The sequence below is a fragment of the Ischnura elegans genome, chromosome 1 (assembly GCF_921293095.1).
Source record: "Ischnura elegans chromosome 1, ioIscEleg1.1, whole genome shotgun sequence".
NCBI classification, from domain to species: Eukaryota; Metazoa; Arthropoda; class Insecta; order Odonata; family Coenagrionidae; genus Ischnura; species Ischnura elegans.
The window spans coordinates 82177293-82196489 of NC_060246.1; the positions used below are offsets into that span (position 1 = coordinate 82177293).

Genomic DNA, 19197 nt, shown 5'->3' on the forward strand with positions numbered 1-19197 from the left:
ATGGGTGCTAAATTGGCTCTTGACCTCGCTCAACAGGAGTGGATTAAGGTCGTCGTTTGGGTGGGGGGGATTCATTACTTTCCGCGGCTTTGGTGGCATGCATTACCTTTCAGCGATAATGCACATGAGGTCTGATATGCGTAGATGTGCTCTTAATTATTTTTAAACAATATTTTTTGTACTGGTGAAATAAAAACTTTCTGAGGAGAGTCACCTTAAACGATTTATTTTTGGAAATCACGAGAGGTGACCGCCCTCGCACACTTAATCCGCCACTGTCGTTCAACCTGTAAAAACTAAAAGTTTCGCTAATTTACGGTAAAAAAATATTATTTTTAAAAGGACAAGGTAGATCGCTCAGAGCACGCCTTTTCAAACTTTGTATAAAAAATGAGGTTCATCTGAATAACTCGAATTCATTTGCAGCATTCGAAATATGCCAATCAATAATTTCAAAATCGATTGTCAAAAACCCTCAGGTACAGGCCAAGATATACCACTCCCGGTCCTTTCTCTGATTTTCTGAGGTATTATTTGATTAAAAATTAGGTTATAATCGTGACACTTTCAGAGCGTATGATGTAGGCCCTTGTTAGCATGCAACTGTTTCTTAAATACGAAAAGTTTATTCGAGGAATATTTCAGAGAGAAAATTTTCATGCTTAAGATTAAAGTACATGTAAAAAAGGTCTATTTTCAAAGCCTACTATGAAAATGCTGTTTCAATAGCGTATGTTTAAAAAAGCAAGAAGGTGAGGCAAAAACGACCGATCGAGAAGGGGGAGGAGTCCTCTTAAAAGCTTTAAACTGCACAAGTCCTCGAACATCGCGTGATATTATTTTCCCTCGTAGTTCATCCGATAAAATCTTTACACGAAGGAAGAAAGATCTTTCTCAAAAGCGACCTTCTTCGAAGATAACGTGCCCTCACCTACTACGACCTCAAACCTTGTGCCAAGGCCACGCTCCGTTTTTCCAGCGAGTGAAATAAAAAAAACTAAATCCTAAAAGCAGGAAATGACGAGGCTGAGTTGTGAAGCTGCATTATGTTACCGCTCACATTCACGAAATTACAGCCGCACGCTTGCAAGAGCAGGCCTTCGCCAGTGACGGTTGTGTTATGAGCCGCTGCCGCCTTCGTTGAGAACGTTAAAGAGAGGTGACCCCTAGCGGGAAAACAGGGGGAGAACTACCGGAATGTAAGGTGCGGTGGGGCAAATTACATGCACGCCACGGAACCGAGAGTGCGTGAGCAAGGCAGATACGGAAAGCGTGAAAGGAATGGTGGGAAATGGAAATGATAAAAATAATTATTCTGATTAAATTTAAAAAAAAAGAGGGAAAAATATGAAGGGTGGTATATAAATATTCCAACCCCCTTCCCCGAGCCAACATGTGGAAAGTTGCCATGCCCACGCCCACTCTCCCTCACCCCCCCTTACCACGTTCAACCACACGCTATTAAGTTCCCTTCCGCCCGACAGTTGCCCCCGGCATGTCCGGAGGCGTGACCGCTGCCGCCGCCGCCGCTGCTGCCGCCGCCGCCGCTGCAGCCGCCGCCGCGGCCGAGACGGGCGTGGGCGACGACGACTCGCTCATCCCGACATCGGACGTGCCCTCGCCCGTCAGGGATGCGACCGACGCGGGCTCCACCGAGGCCGTCTCTCCCGTCACCCTCAGCGACGACTGGAGCCGCGTGGCCCGCCTCCTGGTTTTCGCGAGCCTCGCGGTCTTCGGCAGCGTCGGCAACGTCTTCATGATTAGTGCTGTCATGATTGAGGACCACCTCAAAAAGAGAGGTAAGCGCCCTGCGCATTTTCTTTAACTGGTGAGAACCTCCAATTCACCCTGAGTATTCAAGTATCTAGCAATTGTAAAAAGCCCTGATCATTTGTATTGTAATTAGCTATCATCAAATTTAAGTTAAAAAATTTAATACTGATATAATCCGGATAAAAAGCGACGTACAGCCGACACTGATAAGAAAATAGGGCGTTGACATGACGCATTTCGTTTTTCGGGATGTCTTCCGTTTATTTCATTCACCAAGACAGTCTGGCCGGAGTTTTAGCAGTTAAGAAGTGAAGGAAAACCACTCCAACTTCCCGCGCCATGTACCACGGAATCCGTCATTTGGTGGTCAGTAGTGCCACTGTAACTGACTGTTAGTACGAGCATAATTTGTACGGCAACAGGACATATATTTGCGACATAAGCTACAGGGTCTTCCTTCAAAATATGCTTTTTGAATTGATATCCGGAAAAGAAGTAAATTCAATTATTCTGGGAGTTGCCCTTTTGGTTATTGGCAAGTAATTTTTATTTTCCGCGAAAAATGTCTAGAATTTGTCATCTTTGGGTAGCAAACGATTGCTGTATATGGTGTGTTTATTTCTAATCTTATGCGTAAACAGGAATAAAATTCAAATAAAACGGCGAGAGAGGGAGACAAGAAACCTTAGCCAGAAACCCATGGTCTCAGAGAGCCATGGACCCAAAGAATATTTATATTCGGGACATTATTCCATCTTTCTTCTACTATGGGTTCCAATCACACTCTATAGAGACCTATTTTATATTTACGCATCGAAAAACTTATTGGCGCTTACCAGAGCGACACAAAATGCAAGGAATTAGAACGCTTTTGGAGCAAACGCTCATTCTTCTGATACCCATAATTTTTCTTGGTATTCAGATCCTTGGATTCAGACGCCTCGCCAACTAAATTATTAAGTTTCGAAAATCCTAAAGACATGAATGCATTGACATAATAATACTCATAGAATAATTCACGATGAATATATCATAAACAAATAAAATATTATAAATGACTGAGAGCAAGGAAAAATAGTTGATAAGTTGTCTGGATAGAGTACGCGCAAATATCTTTAATTATATGCCTGTAATGAAAAAAACGCCGCCTTAGATCTCCTCCGCAATGATTTAAAAAGCCTTAAAAATTTCATTGATAAGTACCCACCACGAAAAGCAGCATTAGATCCTGTACATGATTTTCAAATCAATACTGCCAAGTTATCAATTCGTCTTTGCACGAGGGCAGTATTTTTTTAAAAGCTCTGATTGCTCAGCGTGAACGCTATACGAACGAAAGGAGGGTAGTGTACGCAGTATGATACTGCGCGTCCTCTTTATTCCTACTACGTTCAGCCATAGGTACTAAGTGGCCAGTCTAAGATGAGTAGCGGTTACATGAGCATGGCCACGTCAATTTATTCTTCCGCCAAGTGGGAACACCGGAGCGACAACCTCAAACTTGCCGAATGCTTCTACACGCCTTGAACTTCATGCCGATAAAAGGTTATAATTTTTTAAATCATTCGTGACTTGAGATAAGTCATGTTTTCAATACGATTCACCCGAAATAAAGGAACAGGCACCGCAATGAAAGCAGAAAAAATCACCAAGCAAACTAAGAAAAGCATCGAACCACATTCACAGCTCGAGCGCCGCGCCTTCCGTTTCCCTAGCAACCAGGCTAATACGGTAACCGTAGACACCATATCTTAGCAACCCTCTATAAACTTTCTGGTGGCAAAGAACCTCAAATTTTTGGAATGAGTGGTTTAACGATCGGAGTACGTGTATTTATCAGCATATTCCGATTAATTTTTATGGCAGTATTAGCATTTGAATGGTATGAAAATGTTTTTATCGGCGATTCGTAATTCATTTCAGAGTTTATGGAGGCTAAACTTCGATCACAATTAATACTAGCTTGAGTGTAAGATTTTCACTAATTAAACCGTTGGAGTTGCATTTAACGAAAAACGATGCGGTGGAAGTCCAGATTCGAAGACGTAGGCGTCGATATAATTGCCCTTGGAAATGCAAATTCCCTAGATATGTGTTATACTCAGGGAAAATGTTTTGCTTTCCAACTGCTTTGGAACCCTTTTGAAACTGTTTTGAAACACCTAAATCTATTATGGAACTCATTTCCACTCATTTGTACCAAAAATTGGAAGTATGAACAAATTTGTAACTCATTTGTAATCTCCCTTCAAACTCCTTCGTACAGAGTGTATTCGTGTGGAACTGCTTTCTGCATATTTGGAACTTCTTTTGAACGATTCGACAGGATTTCCAGACGTCATCATTCGTATTGTAACTGGTGTGTACTGAGAAGATTCATATGTAACTGCTGTGTACTAAGAAGATCCATGTGTAACTGCTTTCCACACGTTTGCAATTCCTGTTGAACGACTTCATGCGATTTTTGGACGTCATCATTTGTTTTGGAACTGTCTTCTACGCGCCGGCATACCATGGCCAAGTTCAGGCATATTTTTTTGCTCAAGAAAACGAAAATTCTCTAATAGATGCAATAGAAATGCATATATGAACGGAATATGAAAGATCGCTTTAAGAAATAATCATAAGTCAGTTAATGGAAGCGGAACTCCAAAATGTTCACTCGAATGAGTTTAAATAATAATTATTCCATTTTCCTTGTTGCTTAAATCGTATTTTGGGGCCGTTTTGAAATGCGACAAGGTTATCTTCACTACGTGCCGAGAATCTTGGTTGCATAAAATAAGGTATTCAATAGCAACTTCATGGAAAACGTCGTTATTAATGGCGTTTTTTTAGCATTTCTAAGTAGATTATTATCGTAAAAACATCAATTTCTATGCTTTCAAAGTATATTTCGCACATAAATGTTGAATTTTACAGTATTTTTTGCAAATTTTTTTCAATGCTTTCGTTCTTTAATATTTTCGGAAAAGCATTATTTTGCGACGATTTATATACATGAACCATACCGGTCGATGTATTGTCTTCCCGATCCCGGGCAATGGTTTATCTCCATCTTTTGTTCCGAATTTCATGACTTTTTTGGCCAAAAATGAATCCCTCCTTCGAAAATCTGTTTCAATGTCGCGGTATTGATTGTGAGACAAGTTCAGGTACCCGGAAAGGACTTTTTTTCGTCGGATTTTCGGATTATTAACTTGACGGTTTTTAAGGAAAGTTATTCAGAAACGAAGGAATGTCAGTCAGAAATTAATACTGAATGATCCACGTCAACCACGTATGACCCGGGTTAAGCTCTCGATATTGACTTTCTTGACCACCAAAGTAAGTTATCCCCCCACTCCACCTTTGCATCCTTTGCCAAGTCTACCAAGCCTGAAGGACCTTCCCTAATGGGCAACTTTGAGAATGCGAAGGAACTCCTCATAGAGCAGTGCATGAGCAGTGACTGACATTGGTGACTATTCACTATTTTGAGATAAGTACCGCCGCACTCCAAAACGCTCGTCGCCTGAACTAAATTTTCTAAACAGATCACCATAAATTCCAGGAGGCATCTTGAACTGCTACAAAGAAGTTTGCGTGGTGTACAAATGAGTTCCAAAACGAGTGACCGACTGGTACAAATGAGTTCCAAAACGGATGAACGAGTAGTACAAATCAGTTTCAATGCTAATTCCAAATGAGTTCCTAAGGTTGAAAATGTGTTCCATAGCAGTTTCCACTGGAAATCCATAGCAGTTCAAAATATGTTTCATATGAGTTATAAAGGTGTGCAAATGAGTTGAAGACATGGTAGGACGCTATTATGTCATGAACTGCTGTGTACCGTGTTTCAATTCCAACGCAGTTTGAAAGCACATACAAATCAGTGGTTACATAGTAGAAAGATGACAGTTCCCAATATCTTACGCAGCAGAAATTTTTCCCTGAGTACTATTACTACTTCTCTCCAGACATATTCCAGGAGTCAACATTCCAATTTCTTCTTTAGATGGACGCAGCCGTTCAAAAACATTTAACACTCCCAAAAATAGTAATAAATGCCTCATCCCTCTTTATTTCTGATGCCAATGACCAATTGAAACTGCCTCCAGTCTGTCGCAGGCTCTCCTCAATGCTGAGATATGGAATGTTAATCTCTTTCGATAAATTTAAGCTGCCTTGATAAAATAGATCTGGGCCTTGGTATGAAACTAGGAAGCAGGGAAAGGTTTAAATTGTTCTTTCGGAGGGATAGCCGGGTCGCTGATTTTCGTGCAACCTGGTTGGTATGCAAAATGCTTCTTATTTGATTGCGATGAATGTGAAAAATATTAGGCATAAAACGAATACGCGTGACGCGTTAACAAATAATTAAAAAAATATTCAATTAGACCTACTTTTACCTGTAGAAATATTTAATGATTTTACCGCATCATTCGGAGTATGAAAAATATTCAATTAGACCTACCTTCATAGGCGGATCTAGGGGGGAGGGGGGGCACGGGGGTACGTGCCCCCCCCAGACCCTTATAAAATATGTAAGATTTTTAATACGGTCCCATTATCATTGCGTTCGTTTTGTATTACGCGGTATCCTTGTACCCCCCCAGAACAAAATCTTGTATACGGCCTTGCTTGTTCCCCCCCCCCCGCCCCCCCAGAAAGAAATTCTGGATCCGCCCCTGCCTACCTTTACCTATAGAAATCTTTGATGATTTTACCGCATCATACGTAGTATGTTGCTTTAATGCAACGTGAATAAATCACTCGAATAACGGCGGAAGTTCCTGCGATCGCGCAGCTAAAGATGAAGTGATTACTTATTTATTTACTTAACTGATTAAATGGAACTTGCATACGTTAGCTAACACTATGAGTGCCGATTTTCTATTTTCCCATTAAATTTCTGAGGGTCGGTCTCTCCCTGACCCTTGCCCCTTAATTTAATCCGTGCTGCTAAGTAGGCCCCCAATTTCGTTGGCAGAGGGCTGAGTAAATTTCTTTTTCTTTGATTCTTCATAATTGATATTTTTCCTGAGACGGAAATATGAACTTAATATATATTTATTTTTCAGTAGTCCCTAAGTCTAACGCCTGGTTTTAGCCGCAGACTTCGTTGGTACCAGCCCGAATATCACATTCAGTATGTACGCAAGGCCAGCAATTCCGCAAAAATGTGATCATATTATATTATAATACATAAATGTGATTATATTAGAAAGCTTAGTTACTAAGCCCAATGAAAAGTCTCACCATACTCCAAAGTAGGTTTTAATTTGTAGAGTAACCACTGCAATATGATGCGGAGATTAGGAAATTGAGCACTGTAAATGATTAACTCATCACAGAGGTGGGTGGGTTACCACACAAAAATATTACGCTGTTGGAAAGCGGTGACGACAATTCAGAAAATCAAAAGGTTATTTGAGGATCATACTTTCAAGCTTAATATATATGATAGGGATTCAAAGTAATTTTTCTCTGTGGTTCTGCCTTCAAATGTGGCCACTTCGATTGCTTTATTCGTTTTTATTTTTTGTAATTCCGATAGTTCGAGGCAAATACTCTGACAGAAGATAATAAAATATTTTTTTTAAATCTCACGTATTAAATACAATAAGGAAGAGATGTTTTCCGGAAGAATTTAATTTCAGGAACATTTTCCGAGCATGTTTCGAAGAAATTTTGCAAAGAATCCAGAGAATTATTCTTCAAACATGGATAATTAAACAACTTATCTAAATAATGAAACGCCAACTGGCGTTTACTCTCGTATTGTTGGATCAAAATTTTCCACGCTATTTGATAGTTTTCAGCGATTAGCGGCAAACTAGTTACAAGTCTGTGGGCATTACCTCGTACGCTCGACACCAGATAATAGAATTTTTCAATGCCAGTCAATTTAGTGTTTAGGTGAACAAGACTATTGAACACATCAAAAAACGGCTTGATATTCTCAATTTTCCCATCGAAGGAAGGCAGCGTAATTTTAGGTAAATGCACCGTTCTATCTTCGGATTCATTCGAAGAGGCTCTAGGTACCTCCCGAATCAGAACACGTCTTGCCACGGCTCGTATTTCGTGGTAGTAGCCTTCTACCTTATCGAATGCCTATAACTGTGGTTCCTCTTCCTTATCTAACTCTAATACAATTGTAATTTCCCGCAATTGATCCGATAATTCAACGAAGGACTTAACTGATCATCGAGTAGCAAAAACCTACTCTCAAAAAGGTCTTTATCTTCCGCGTTGCCTTCGACCGTCATGGATATTTCGTGTAACTTTTCAATGATACGCATGTTCTCTTCAAATTTAGATTTAGTTAATCGAAATCTCCTCATTAGCCTATTACTCTTCTCTTTATCGGACATGATAAATCAACTTCACTCAAATGAATATGAAACAATGTTACACAAATGGAAATGCCTGACACAAATCCAGAAGAAAACGACCAAAGAATAGCAAAAATACCAATAAAACAACAAGGAGCAAATATTTCACCAAGCACTCGCCACGACGATAATGATTTCAAATGTGATAACCAACAAAATGATTACGATGTGGATTCGCCAAATGGATCCAACCAACAAAATGTACCCCGAAGAAGGCGTACAAATTATGCTCTTACACAGAAGGGGCCCAGTTCCTTCCCTGACAACCTCGTCTGAGGATTATTTTGCCTCGGGAGAGGTAAATCCCGAGCCCAAACTATGATTATAATGTGAGAGTGTTGGGGACGAGAAAGGTTTTACACTAATGAGTGCTATGCTTCGAAGTCCGTTCGGCGTTCCTGGTAGTATTAATAACTTCGGTAGGGGACTAATGAAAATTGGTGCATTTTTTTTTGTCCTAAAGAGGCTAACTAATATCTCAAAGCACTAAATAAAACAAGTGACTTAGTACGCAGTTACGCGCACGAGTGCGATTTATGACACCAAGAATGAAGTTCGCCATGAAAAAATATTTGGCTAAGCGGGAATACATTTCATCGACGGAATCTTTCCGCATAAGAAAAGGATAGAGGCGCTGAAGGCAAGGGCCAACTCCGCCTTCTTAGTTGGAAAACAAAACGAATGTGTAACTCCGAGCTGTTAATGTTTAAAATAAAATCTCTCACAAGAAAGAAAAAGCCTTTCGAGGTTTCCAAATTACTTTACGTCCAAACGAAAATAAATATCAGTTAAGTACATATCAAAATACATTCTCCCCGGAGAGGGGGGACTGGGGAGTTTTCCAAAAGAGGTATGACCCCCAATGGCCTCGATTGAATGGGATAGGATTAAGGAGGAAACTTCCACGGGTCACGACAAGTGGGTAGGTACGTGGGAATACACATACCCTCTTTGAAGCTCACATTTTAAATTCCTCGCGGATTGACCGCGACGCCTGCCGGCTAAGCCAAAGAGGTCACCTATTGTTCGGAGACCGATCGGATCGCTAAACCCTCTCAAACCTCCGTCGAGGTCACAACCACCCGATATTATCCCTTCCAACCTGAGAGTCTGAGGCATCTACCCCTCGTCCTCACTCCCAAAAGCCTCCACTAGAACCCCTAATCGCAAGTCTCTTAATCCCCTCCCTGCGGCCCCTAGTCACCCTCCCAACCAAACCCTCCCTCTACAATTCGAATAGGACTAGCACCTCACCACCCTCCTGCGCTCGCGACCCATTTACTGTCGCCACCCTATGGATTTTCTTAAAATCCCCTCCCATTTGCCTCAAGTGCTTGGCGATTGTCAGCTTCCGGGAGAAGCAACGGGGAGGTGGATAGTGAGTAACTTCTCACACAATAATCATCACCCCGCTATTTTGGACGAAACTGATTTGGCATGCTTCTGAGTAACAGCAACAGCGCGTTTTACGTTTTACGCGCTGTTGCTACCATCCATGCGCCTATTCATAATGCTTTCGTGAAACATATTTTCATCCATTATTTTCCATCATAGGCGCATTTATCCACTCCCTGGATAGTTAATATTGAGATAAAAAAAGAACCTTTTTTTGAAGATAAGGAATAATGTACAAAACTGTAAGGAACAAATTACGGCAATGCGATATTCTTCATTCGCCCATCTGATAGAAAGTAAACTGAATTCATCCAGGTATAATAACATAAGCGCTCGGCGAAACGAGATGACACAGCCACCCTTAAACAGTTGCTTGAAGTATGATTTGCCTCGTAATCGGAAACGGCGTCTTCGTCATTCTGTCCTTTCTACCTTCATTTTCTCTAATTGATAACACCGCCTCAAAAAGCCTGTGCTAGAGAAAGGACCCAAGCGGTCAATCTGGGGAAGGCATTTTGATGAGTTTTGAATATGGACTTAATGTGCGCGGGAAGAATTCACCATGCGATTGGCTAAGAAGGTATCTCTCTAATTTTATCGTTTCAGTGGGTCTTGGAAACAGTGTGGTTTTAAATGTAAGCCCTCCGTATAATTCAACAAATTGTCGTTTTTTTATTGTTCAAGTAATCGAAACCAAGCACGAAGCCTGGGAGTCGAAATCTTGGAGGCTCCCAACCTAATCCGTGTAAAAACTGTGTGACGCTTTTCGTTTTCTCGCAGAATTTCACAATATACTTTTACCTTATATTTTATTGAGTTACTGGCTTAAATCTTTTACTAGTGGTCCCATATAGTATCCCATGAATCCGGGTACACCTCTCTTTCATCCTAGGGCCTTCAAGTGATGGGAGCCAGTTTTTCCGCAGGAAGGACAGGGATAAAGCTGATTGAGTTTTGAAGACTGCCCAGGGACTTGGAATAAGCAGTAGTATTCAAGGATAAACTAGAACAAGTCGGACTAAGGGAGGGGTCACGTGTTCCTTGCCCTCCCTGTGGCTCTTACGTGATGAGCCGTATGTGATGTAAGAGAAGTAATGAACTAAATAGAGCATTGAAAAATATAATAATGGGAAAGCATAATGAGAAAAGAGAGAAGCTTAAGGAAAAGGTACCTTTGCCTGCGACATGCAAATAAACTCCAAGCAAGAAGGGTGGGAATGGGTGGCTAATTTTGAATAAGCAGTGAAAATGTGTTACAGTAAGATTTCAAAAATTTGAAATGTTAGTAGTAGGTAGTGGGTGAGGCAAGGAAAGCATTGGATGAGAAAGTGATAGGAACAGTGGCGGATTATTGGGGAGGAGGGTCACAGGGATCATGGCCCCCCCAAATTTTATCAATATTTTTATTAGTTAACAGTTTTTGTATCATTGTAAAGCAGTAATTGGACTATATATGAAAATGCATGGATACAAGTCCCACACGTGAGAGAAGTTTGAGTTGTATTTTCTGAGCATAGCACTCTCGACTGTTAAAAACAAGTTCATGCAGGATTATGGGATAAGAATGGCAAATGAGGAGCATGAGGCTGCCAATTTTTCTCGGGTAAAGAAGTATTTTGGTAGGCTGAGGGAAGAGAAAAAGGCTTAGTGGAATGATGAGTGTCCATAATATTGACAGGCAGAATCAGACAACCAGAGGAGGTGATAGCCCTTCAAAAGCCTTGAAGAATCGTTTTCTGTGGGATACACACGTTGACGCCTCAACTGCATTGAAATAAACAAACGGAAAGTTGAGAGCATTATTCTATACTACGAATTGCTATTACCGAGAGGCATAGTGTACGTAGGGTGTTGGAATATTCATTGAGAGAGGGAAAAAAAGTACTTTCGGTGATTACTTTCACCTTTTACCACTGCATTCACATTCAGTTTATCTCAAGATATCCAATATAACACTTTGCTGCCAATAGAATTGGTCACCAGTTTTTCGGACAAAAAATTCCCTTCCTCAATTAAAATATTCTATGCAAATACATACGTCTCCCTTAATGTGCCATTAGTTTAATAGCTAATATTCACATGGTTTAATTACTTACATTTACATATTTTATTACAATTGCAGTAGAGATATCAATGGAGTTCGCTGAAATTAGAAGTTTATCTTCATCACATAATATGTATATGCATCTTTTATACTGTTAATTGAAATTATTTTTGTCCCAAATTTTTATAACAATAAAAAGTTATTTTAACCAAAATTAAGGCACTGAACTATGAGTCATCATTTATTGTAATGTTAGTAATTTCAACTCCATTAATAGCATTCAAAAATTAAAATTTCAACAATAAATTAAATCCACACCCAGGAGTCTTGAAGAATCTGGTCTATTATGATAAAGGGAATGAAAATAAATATGTAATTTCAAATTATATAACAAAAAATCTCAATAAATATGTTCTTCTCAGGATGAATATGCCATGAAAAAAGTCACTAGGCCTGAATTGGCAATTTGCAAATTTCTGGTCAGAATACATATGTATATTGTATACCTCTGAGTTCATATTTCAGCCAAGTCAAATGATTTTCTTCATTGCAAATTTTATCCTTTGAAAAATACCTCTGAGCTTGAGCATATCATTGTGTAAAAGTATATCATATCACCCAGGATTCTGCCTTTTAAAAAATTATGTAAATTCTTGTTGGAAAAAATATCACTCCTTCAATTAAAATTAATTATGATAGTGCTGTCCACCAAAAAGACTGTAGGATGACATTATTGATAAAGATTTGAATGGCAATATTTTCTTCCTTTCCAACTCCTAGGAAATGCATTCCTGGTCAATGTGGCCCTAGCAGACCTCCTCGTGACAGGTCTCTTGATACCAGCCTCAGCAGTGATACTTCTGGCAGGTGCCCAAAATTCCCTTGGCGTCTGTCGTTTCCATTTTTTTCTCGCCGTCCTGTGCTGCCTTGTGTCCGTCCTCACCCTGGTCTCAGTAGCTGTTGAGAACTACGTCCGTCTCTGCCAGCCCCACCATGGTGCTGCTCTCACTCCTGCCCGCCTGACAGCAGCCCTCCTGGCCATATGGCTCCTCAGCGGATCTGCCGTGGCATTGCACTTCACCCTGGACCTTGCCCCTGACCATTATTGCACCCGTCGCCTCACCGAGGAACTACAGTTGCCTTACCATGCTGCTGTGGGTGCACTGCTTGTCCTCCTTCCTCTGCTTGTGACACTTGCATGCTACTTGCGCATTGCAGTCCATGTCCGCCTCGCTGCCGCCCGACCAAGCTTCAAGCCACCTGCTGCATACACATGGGATTGTGCTCTAGCCAGGACCAACTTGTACAGTGTCATTCTCTTCATCATGTTTTGGTTGCCCTTTGGGGTCATCATCGGAGTGGGATCTGTGCAATCGATACCGGCTCCGCTGTTCTACTACCTCTACTGGTTAGCCCTGAGTAAGTCATGTGTGAACAACTTTCTATATTGCATTACCAATCGCCACTTCCGCAACGCATACGTTAATCTCTTTCACTACTGCTGTTGCAAAACAACAGTTTCATTCTCTCGTCGTCAACGAGGAGATGCTGCTAGGCCTTCTGGTGATGTCCGTGTACATATAATACCTGGGTACAATATGTACTCATACACTCATCATCAAAGTCCACAAAGGTGCAGGGAAACAAAGTGTGCAGCGCCTAAAAGGCCATCAGGATGTAGTAGGCCAAGTACTAGTGGTAGACCTAGTCGTGTAGTTTATGAGTTATGATTTGTGTATAAATTTGTGTGACATCCATGAGCATACCTTTGAAGAGGTCATGGGACTTATAACCAATGGAGTACATAGATGTGATCTCAAGTAGTTTTTTGATGGTTATAAAGAGTATGAAACTATTCTGTATATTTCATATTTGTGGTTTTGTAAGGAAAGGCCTATTTTTCATTTTTCTAATGGGCATATAAAATTTACATTCCAGAAGTACAACTGATATGGATGTCATTTTGACACACACTTTTTCTATGTCCCAATGATTCTCCTAGACTTATATTGCCTGAAAATGTTGCATGAGCAAATTATGAATGTTGGTAGAGCCATCATTGGCATGGCTTCTTAAATACTTATTTTACTGAAATATTTAACATCCAATTGTTTTACCATTGGATATGATCAAGCCATGCACCAACATTTACAGAAAAAGTGATAACTTAAATTTATCCAGGAAGCTCTAATTTATGATTAGAGGGGCCAAGAATGAAAGCTCTATGCCATGCATTTTTGGTCTACCCAACTTATATCTTAAATTAATTCATCTAAATATTATATCCTAAGCATATGTATTTATGTTTTACAATTATAATTAAAATTATTTTTAGTTACGGAAAAGTTGTAGGCATGAAATAATTATTTTTAAGCATGGCTTTCTGTTTTATCTCCAAATTCCAATTATTTGTGTCTTTCATTTTTAATCTATATTATTAAGAAAAAAACAGGGCTGAAGTGATAGATGGCTCAAAAAATCTTTGCTACTAAAATCAACCCATTTTCAAATGAGATTTCATAGCCAAAGATAAATTCTGAGTCTGTAAAAAGAAAATCCTAACACCAGTAAACCATAGCCGAAATCATAATCATTCCAGTTTAAATGTCACTTTCGTTATCCATGATAGCCACACCCTTGAGGTCACGTAATGAAGTTTCACAGAATTATAATCCAACAATAACAACAAAAAATTCAAAACTAAGCAGGGTGGTAACCATAAAATCTGGGGAAATGAGTTGTAACTTCATGGTTGGTCCCAAATACTCTGGCTTAAGATCCAACAAGAACTCTATAGAGCCTAGCGACAGATCAGGCATCTGATCTATCTGAGGTATCCGTGTACTAGCCAAGCATATAGGGAGTACTATGGTACAAGGGTTGAAACCCCCCCTTACAAAAATGTTAGGGAGATATGATCTTAAGTGTATCCTAGAACAAGAGGAAAATTAATGAAAATCCCTAGAACAAGAGGAATACCGAAATAGTTTTCTTATTTACAGGAAATGGGTTCCACTTCTATAGAAACAGTAACTTATAGGTTTCTATAGGGGTAGCTTACACCCCTCAAATGAAAACATGAGATTCTCCCTTTCCAACCCTTGAACACCTGAGCTGAGCTAACCCAGAGGATTCATTGCCTTTAATGGCAAAACCCCCATTCCATCAATAATTTCCAATAACCAGCCCTCGTTGAGAATGTCTAGTAAAAAGTCCATGACTTGAAGACCATATCTCTGAATTGCAAGGGTTTACAGTGTTTGTCTGAATATAGTCCCCCCCTTTTTTTCCCAAAATGCCCATGATAAGAGTTAAGGGGGGACTATATTCAAACCCATTTTTTTAATTTTTTCCCGAAACTCAATCCTCAAAATTAGGGGGGGGGGGGGACTATATTCGGAGGAATACAGTACTTTACAACAATGGCTGGTTATTGTAAATGATTGAGGGAATGGGGGTCTTGCCATTATAGGCAATGAATCCTCTGTCACCAGATCTAAAGACAAATCCGCTGCCTAGTGTACAGGCACTAGCATTTTCAATGAGTCTTTGCTACCCACCTGGTTATTAGTGGAAATTGGAGAATGACATTTTTGTGAGAAAAAAATTTACCACCAGGGATAATTCACTTTGGTGATGGGGCCCCCATTTCCCTCAGCAGCAGTTACTGTCCTGGAATCATGCTTTTCAAGGATAAGTCCTTGCACCTGTTTTCATTAATCTGGACAAAATAATTTTCCCTAATTTCTACAAAATATAGCAAGTAAAATTTATGGGTTTCCTTTATCTAATAGCTGTTTCAACGACACATTTATTAGAAAATTTGCCATGACCATGCAAATTAGTGGTAAACATTCAAATGCCTATTCATTTTCTGTACTTTTTCATTTTTCTGAGTTCCAACCTCTTTATAAAATTTTTGGGCAAATTTTAACATGCTGACCAAAGGCACAGAGGAAAATTGTTACAATATGCTTCAGAAATCATTGAATATATTATTTATTTTAATGTCAGTAAAATTATTCACAAAGTATCATTTCAAATGGAGTAGCTTATAAAATTCAGATCAAAGACCACATCTAAAGACTAGCAACTAATATTAGGTAATCAATCAAAAGTCTTTTTTTCCTGAAATAAAGATATTTTTTAAGTCTATCATGTAAAAATAGTACACATTTAACTATGTCCCAAACTTAGTATTTTACAATAACCTGTAACAGGTCACTACCATTTGGCAACAGAAGTTATGATTACACAATGCATTTCAGCCAAAAACAGAATACTAATGAAAAGGACTTTATGGTGTTAAAGGAATGGTATTAGAGTAAAGGAACTTTGGGACACACTTTACTACATAGTAGACCTTGTTGGGGAATCATGAAGCTCGGAAGTTCAACCTAAAATTCAATGGGTGTGATGTGTAGTAGAAAGGAAAGTTTTGTAAACATAATAACACCAAAGGAAAATATTTCATTCAGCAAATTCAATCCCTTGGTGGTTTATTGGTTTATATCTTTGCCCCAGTGCACACCACTGCATACTAAGTCACTTTTCTAAGCAGAGATTTGAAAAATGTCCTATTTTTGAATTTTCCAGAATAAAATTTGCCTGGAAGAAAGCATACATAGGATTCCAGGTATAGAATTCATTCAGTCAGAAGGAAACCAAATTTAAACTGTTTATGTATGCTTGCCCTTAAGCTTTTGAGGCTAACATACCAGCACGTAGATTATACAGAGGGAGAAAACCAAACTTCATTCAAATAGAGAGGATTATGGTGATATTTCATATTCCATGAGAAATAAATGTCCCAAAGAATAAATTAATACCTTAATATGCATTGAATATATTTTCTTAAGCAACAAGAAAATTCCAATTTATTTTTTAAGGCTGGAATGCCTTTAAATGACAGTAAGTATATTTGTCAATTTAATGACGATAAAATCCCTCAAAAATATGAATTTTTAAAATACAGACCTAACTCCAACTAGGTTGGTAAAAAATGTCCAACACAGGTGTTTTGGTTGACTTGGGCAGTTTCAGAGATTTTATTTCTTGTTTTCATAGGTGGATTTTCACTTTTTAAATACACCTGAAAAAAGTGAGTAGCTCACTTCAACTTTTTAAAAATTGCATATTTAATATATTTATTCAATCATCCAACACATCATGAAACTTAAATTACATACATATATGACAGCCACAAGATTTGCTGGCAAATTGATTCAAGCATTCAATAACCATTTTGTGAATGTTTGCCAACACAAAATCATGAGCGCAATGATGACAATAAAAATTTATGTATAAAATCTTTTATCATCAGAATTGCCAAACAATATTTTCCGAGGCAAAACAGGTCAATACTAGAAAAATTCAATAATGCACAGAGCAAGTAAAAGGACAAAACAATGAATGTTGAATTTTTATGAAAGAATGATGAAAAAGGTTTAAGTGATAATGTGCATGAATTCCATAAATGTAAGCTGAACATCTATGCATTCATAATGCCTGCATTCATCAGAAATTTTTACGTCACCTTTTTCAAGAGGCTGGAGTAACAAAAATGAGAGTTGATTGATACGTCTCGTATGTTATTTGCTTATTTTCACTATTCGAAGAGACATCTGTCACTAAATGCAAAAGCATATTTTATTCCTCTAAATACTGTACTAGTCAATCAAAATAAAAAAACACATGCAGCATAATTATACATACTAGTTTAAATATTAAAAGTACTAATACCACAAAAATCAGGTTATCAAAAGTTTAAAAATGAAGCAAAACTTCCAAAAATTTCACTAAAACGGACAATTAATATTTAAATCATCCATTACAAAGATTAAAATACACCATATAAAAATGCATTCCGAACAAAAAATTGATAAAAATATCACTACTACCAACGTAATCAATTTTTATAAAAATTTCAATGCTCTGATATAATGAAGGATCTAAGGTTTTCCCAGTGAATAGACTGTAGGAAGAGTTCTCGGGTTTCCAGCCGGGTCCAAGGGTTTTTCAAAATGTCGGTGCTGAAAAACCCTTTGACCCAAGAACTCTTCCTCCACTCTGATATCGTATTCATAATCTTTAATTTACAATTCAAAGGTTTTTCAGCCAAGAGCCAATATTTTCATTTGAAAGTGGAATTACACAATAGATCTTCATCAATGGTACTAATTATTACATCAAACTCATATTTTGAAGGATGTAGGAATCCATTTAAAAAACTGGCAGATTACTAGGTGAAAATCAAAGGGTGAAATTCTAAATTTGTTCAAACATTAGTAAGCAAAGAGGCATGGCTCTAACTAAAACGAATGGTGGCCACCCTGCTGAATATCAAGACAGTAAACTAGAAATGTTGTCGGCTAGATTGACATGAAAAAGTAGGACTTATTCATTGAGTTATTACAGAGCTTCATTCACACATAAATTAAGGGCACATAACAAAATTAAGGGCACATAACATTTGAAAAAAAAAACTAATGGAGGACAATAAAATATCAAGAAGCAAAGTGAATTTTTTGAGAAACAGTTACCACTTAGACTTAAGTGAGGAAACTTTCTTAAAAATAACTCATGCAAAAGATGACATGCACAAAAATCATTTAATTCTGTGAGGAAAACAAAATCTTGGTTCTATCACAAAATACCGGTAAATTTCTTGTTTACTCAAGCACTACCCAAAATTCATCCTTCAAATAAATGAGTGAGGTATTGATAATCAAATCTGGTCTCAGAAAGTGAAATAAGTAAACACAATAAAAAAAGTCCCAATTTTCACTTCAGTCTCCCAAAATCACTTGAGCAAAGAAAATTGTCTTAGGATAAGGACTCTGCCTCACGATATAATAAATACTTCAAAACTTCTAGGATATACCGTGCATTTCTCCAAGGATAAAGAATCCTTGAGCCATGATAGAACTCATCTCATGAGTTATATTATGACTCAAGGATTCTTTATCAATCTCGTGATAAAAATGAAGGGCATAGAAAAACTAGGGCATTATTGAATCCAGTTGCTTAATTAAATGAATTGTTTACCTTTATTTTGTACTGAAGAATTTTATGAAGTATCTCCAAACATAATATAATCATTTCTTCTCATTCTTCAGCTTTATCAAAATTAATAAAATAGTACATACCTAGCAAAAACAAGAGGTGATATTGACAAACTTTCATAAGTGGTGCTATGATTTTTCCCTTTCCATTTTCAATATTTGATTACTAAACATGTGATCATACTAAATTCCATAGGAGAAACAAAAACTATGAACTTTCATTTTCCCTAGTACATACTTTCTGATTGCAGTCTAATCAAGCCAAACTTTGTCCAGCCGATCATGCACAAATTGGGCAAAGGATAATAGCATACACTTGATATGATTTGCAATCCCTAGCGCAACAGTGAAATGTGGTTGAAATCCATTTGAAATATACCATTCAGATTTCTGTTTCCTCACCAGTTGGCAGACACTAAATTTATGAAAATATGTACACCATGGTAGATGATCACATAGAAGTATTCCGCAGGTCATGTCATTTAATGATTTACTTACATTATGCATTACTCATCTAACTGAGATAAGACTAAAACGTAGG

At 38.3% G+C, this 19197-nt stretch overlaps 1 protein-coding gene across 1 annotated transcript; it reads left to right on the forward strand.

The window, feature by feature from the left end:
• The first annotated feature begins 1495 nt into the window (after window positions 1–1495).
• LOC124155745 (alpha-1A adrenergic receptor-like) lies at window positions 1496–17315 on the forward strand. Its single transcript, XM_046529860.1, has 2 exons — window positions 1496–1799; window positions 12373–17315. Exons 1-2 carry the CDS (start codon window positions 1496–1498, stop codon window positions 13320–13322), a joined length of 1254 nt encoding a protein of 417 aa, XP_046385816.1. The 3' UTR covers window positions 13323–17315.
• The last annotated feature ends 1882 nt before the right edge of the window (window positions 17316–19197 follow it).

Coding starts and splice junctions, on each gene's coding strand:
- LOC124155745 (XM_046529860.1), top strand. CDS start 1,496: ATGTCCGGAGGCGTGACCGCTGCCGCCGCCGCCGCTGCTGCCGCCGCC. Junction 1,800..12,372: donor GGACCACCTCAAAAAGAGAG/GTAAGCGCCCTG, acceptor TCCAACTCCTAG/GAAATGCATTCCTGGTCAAT.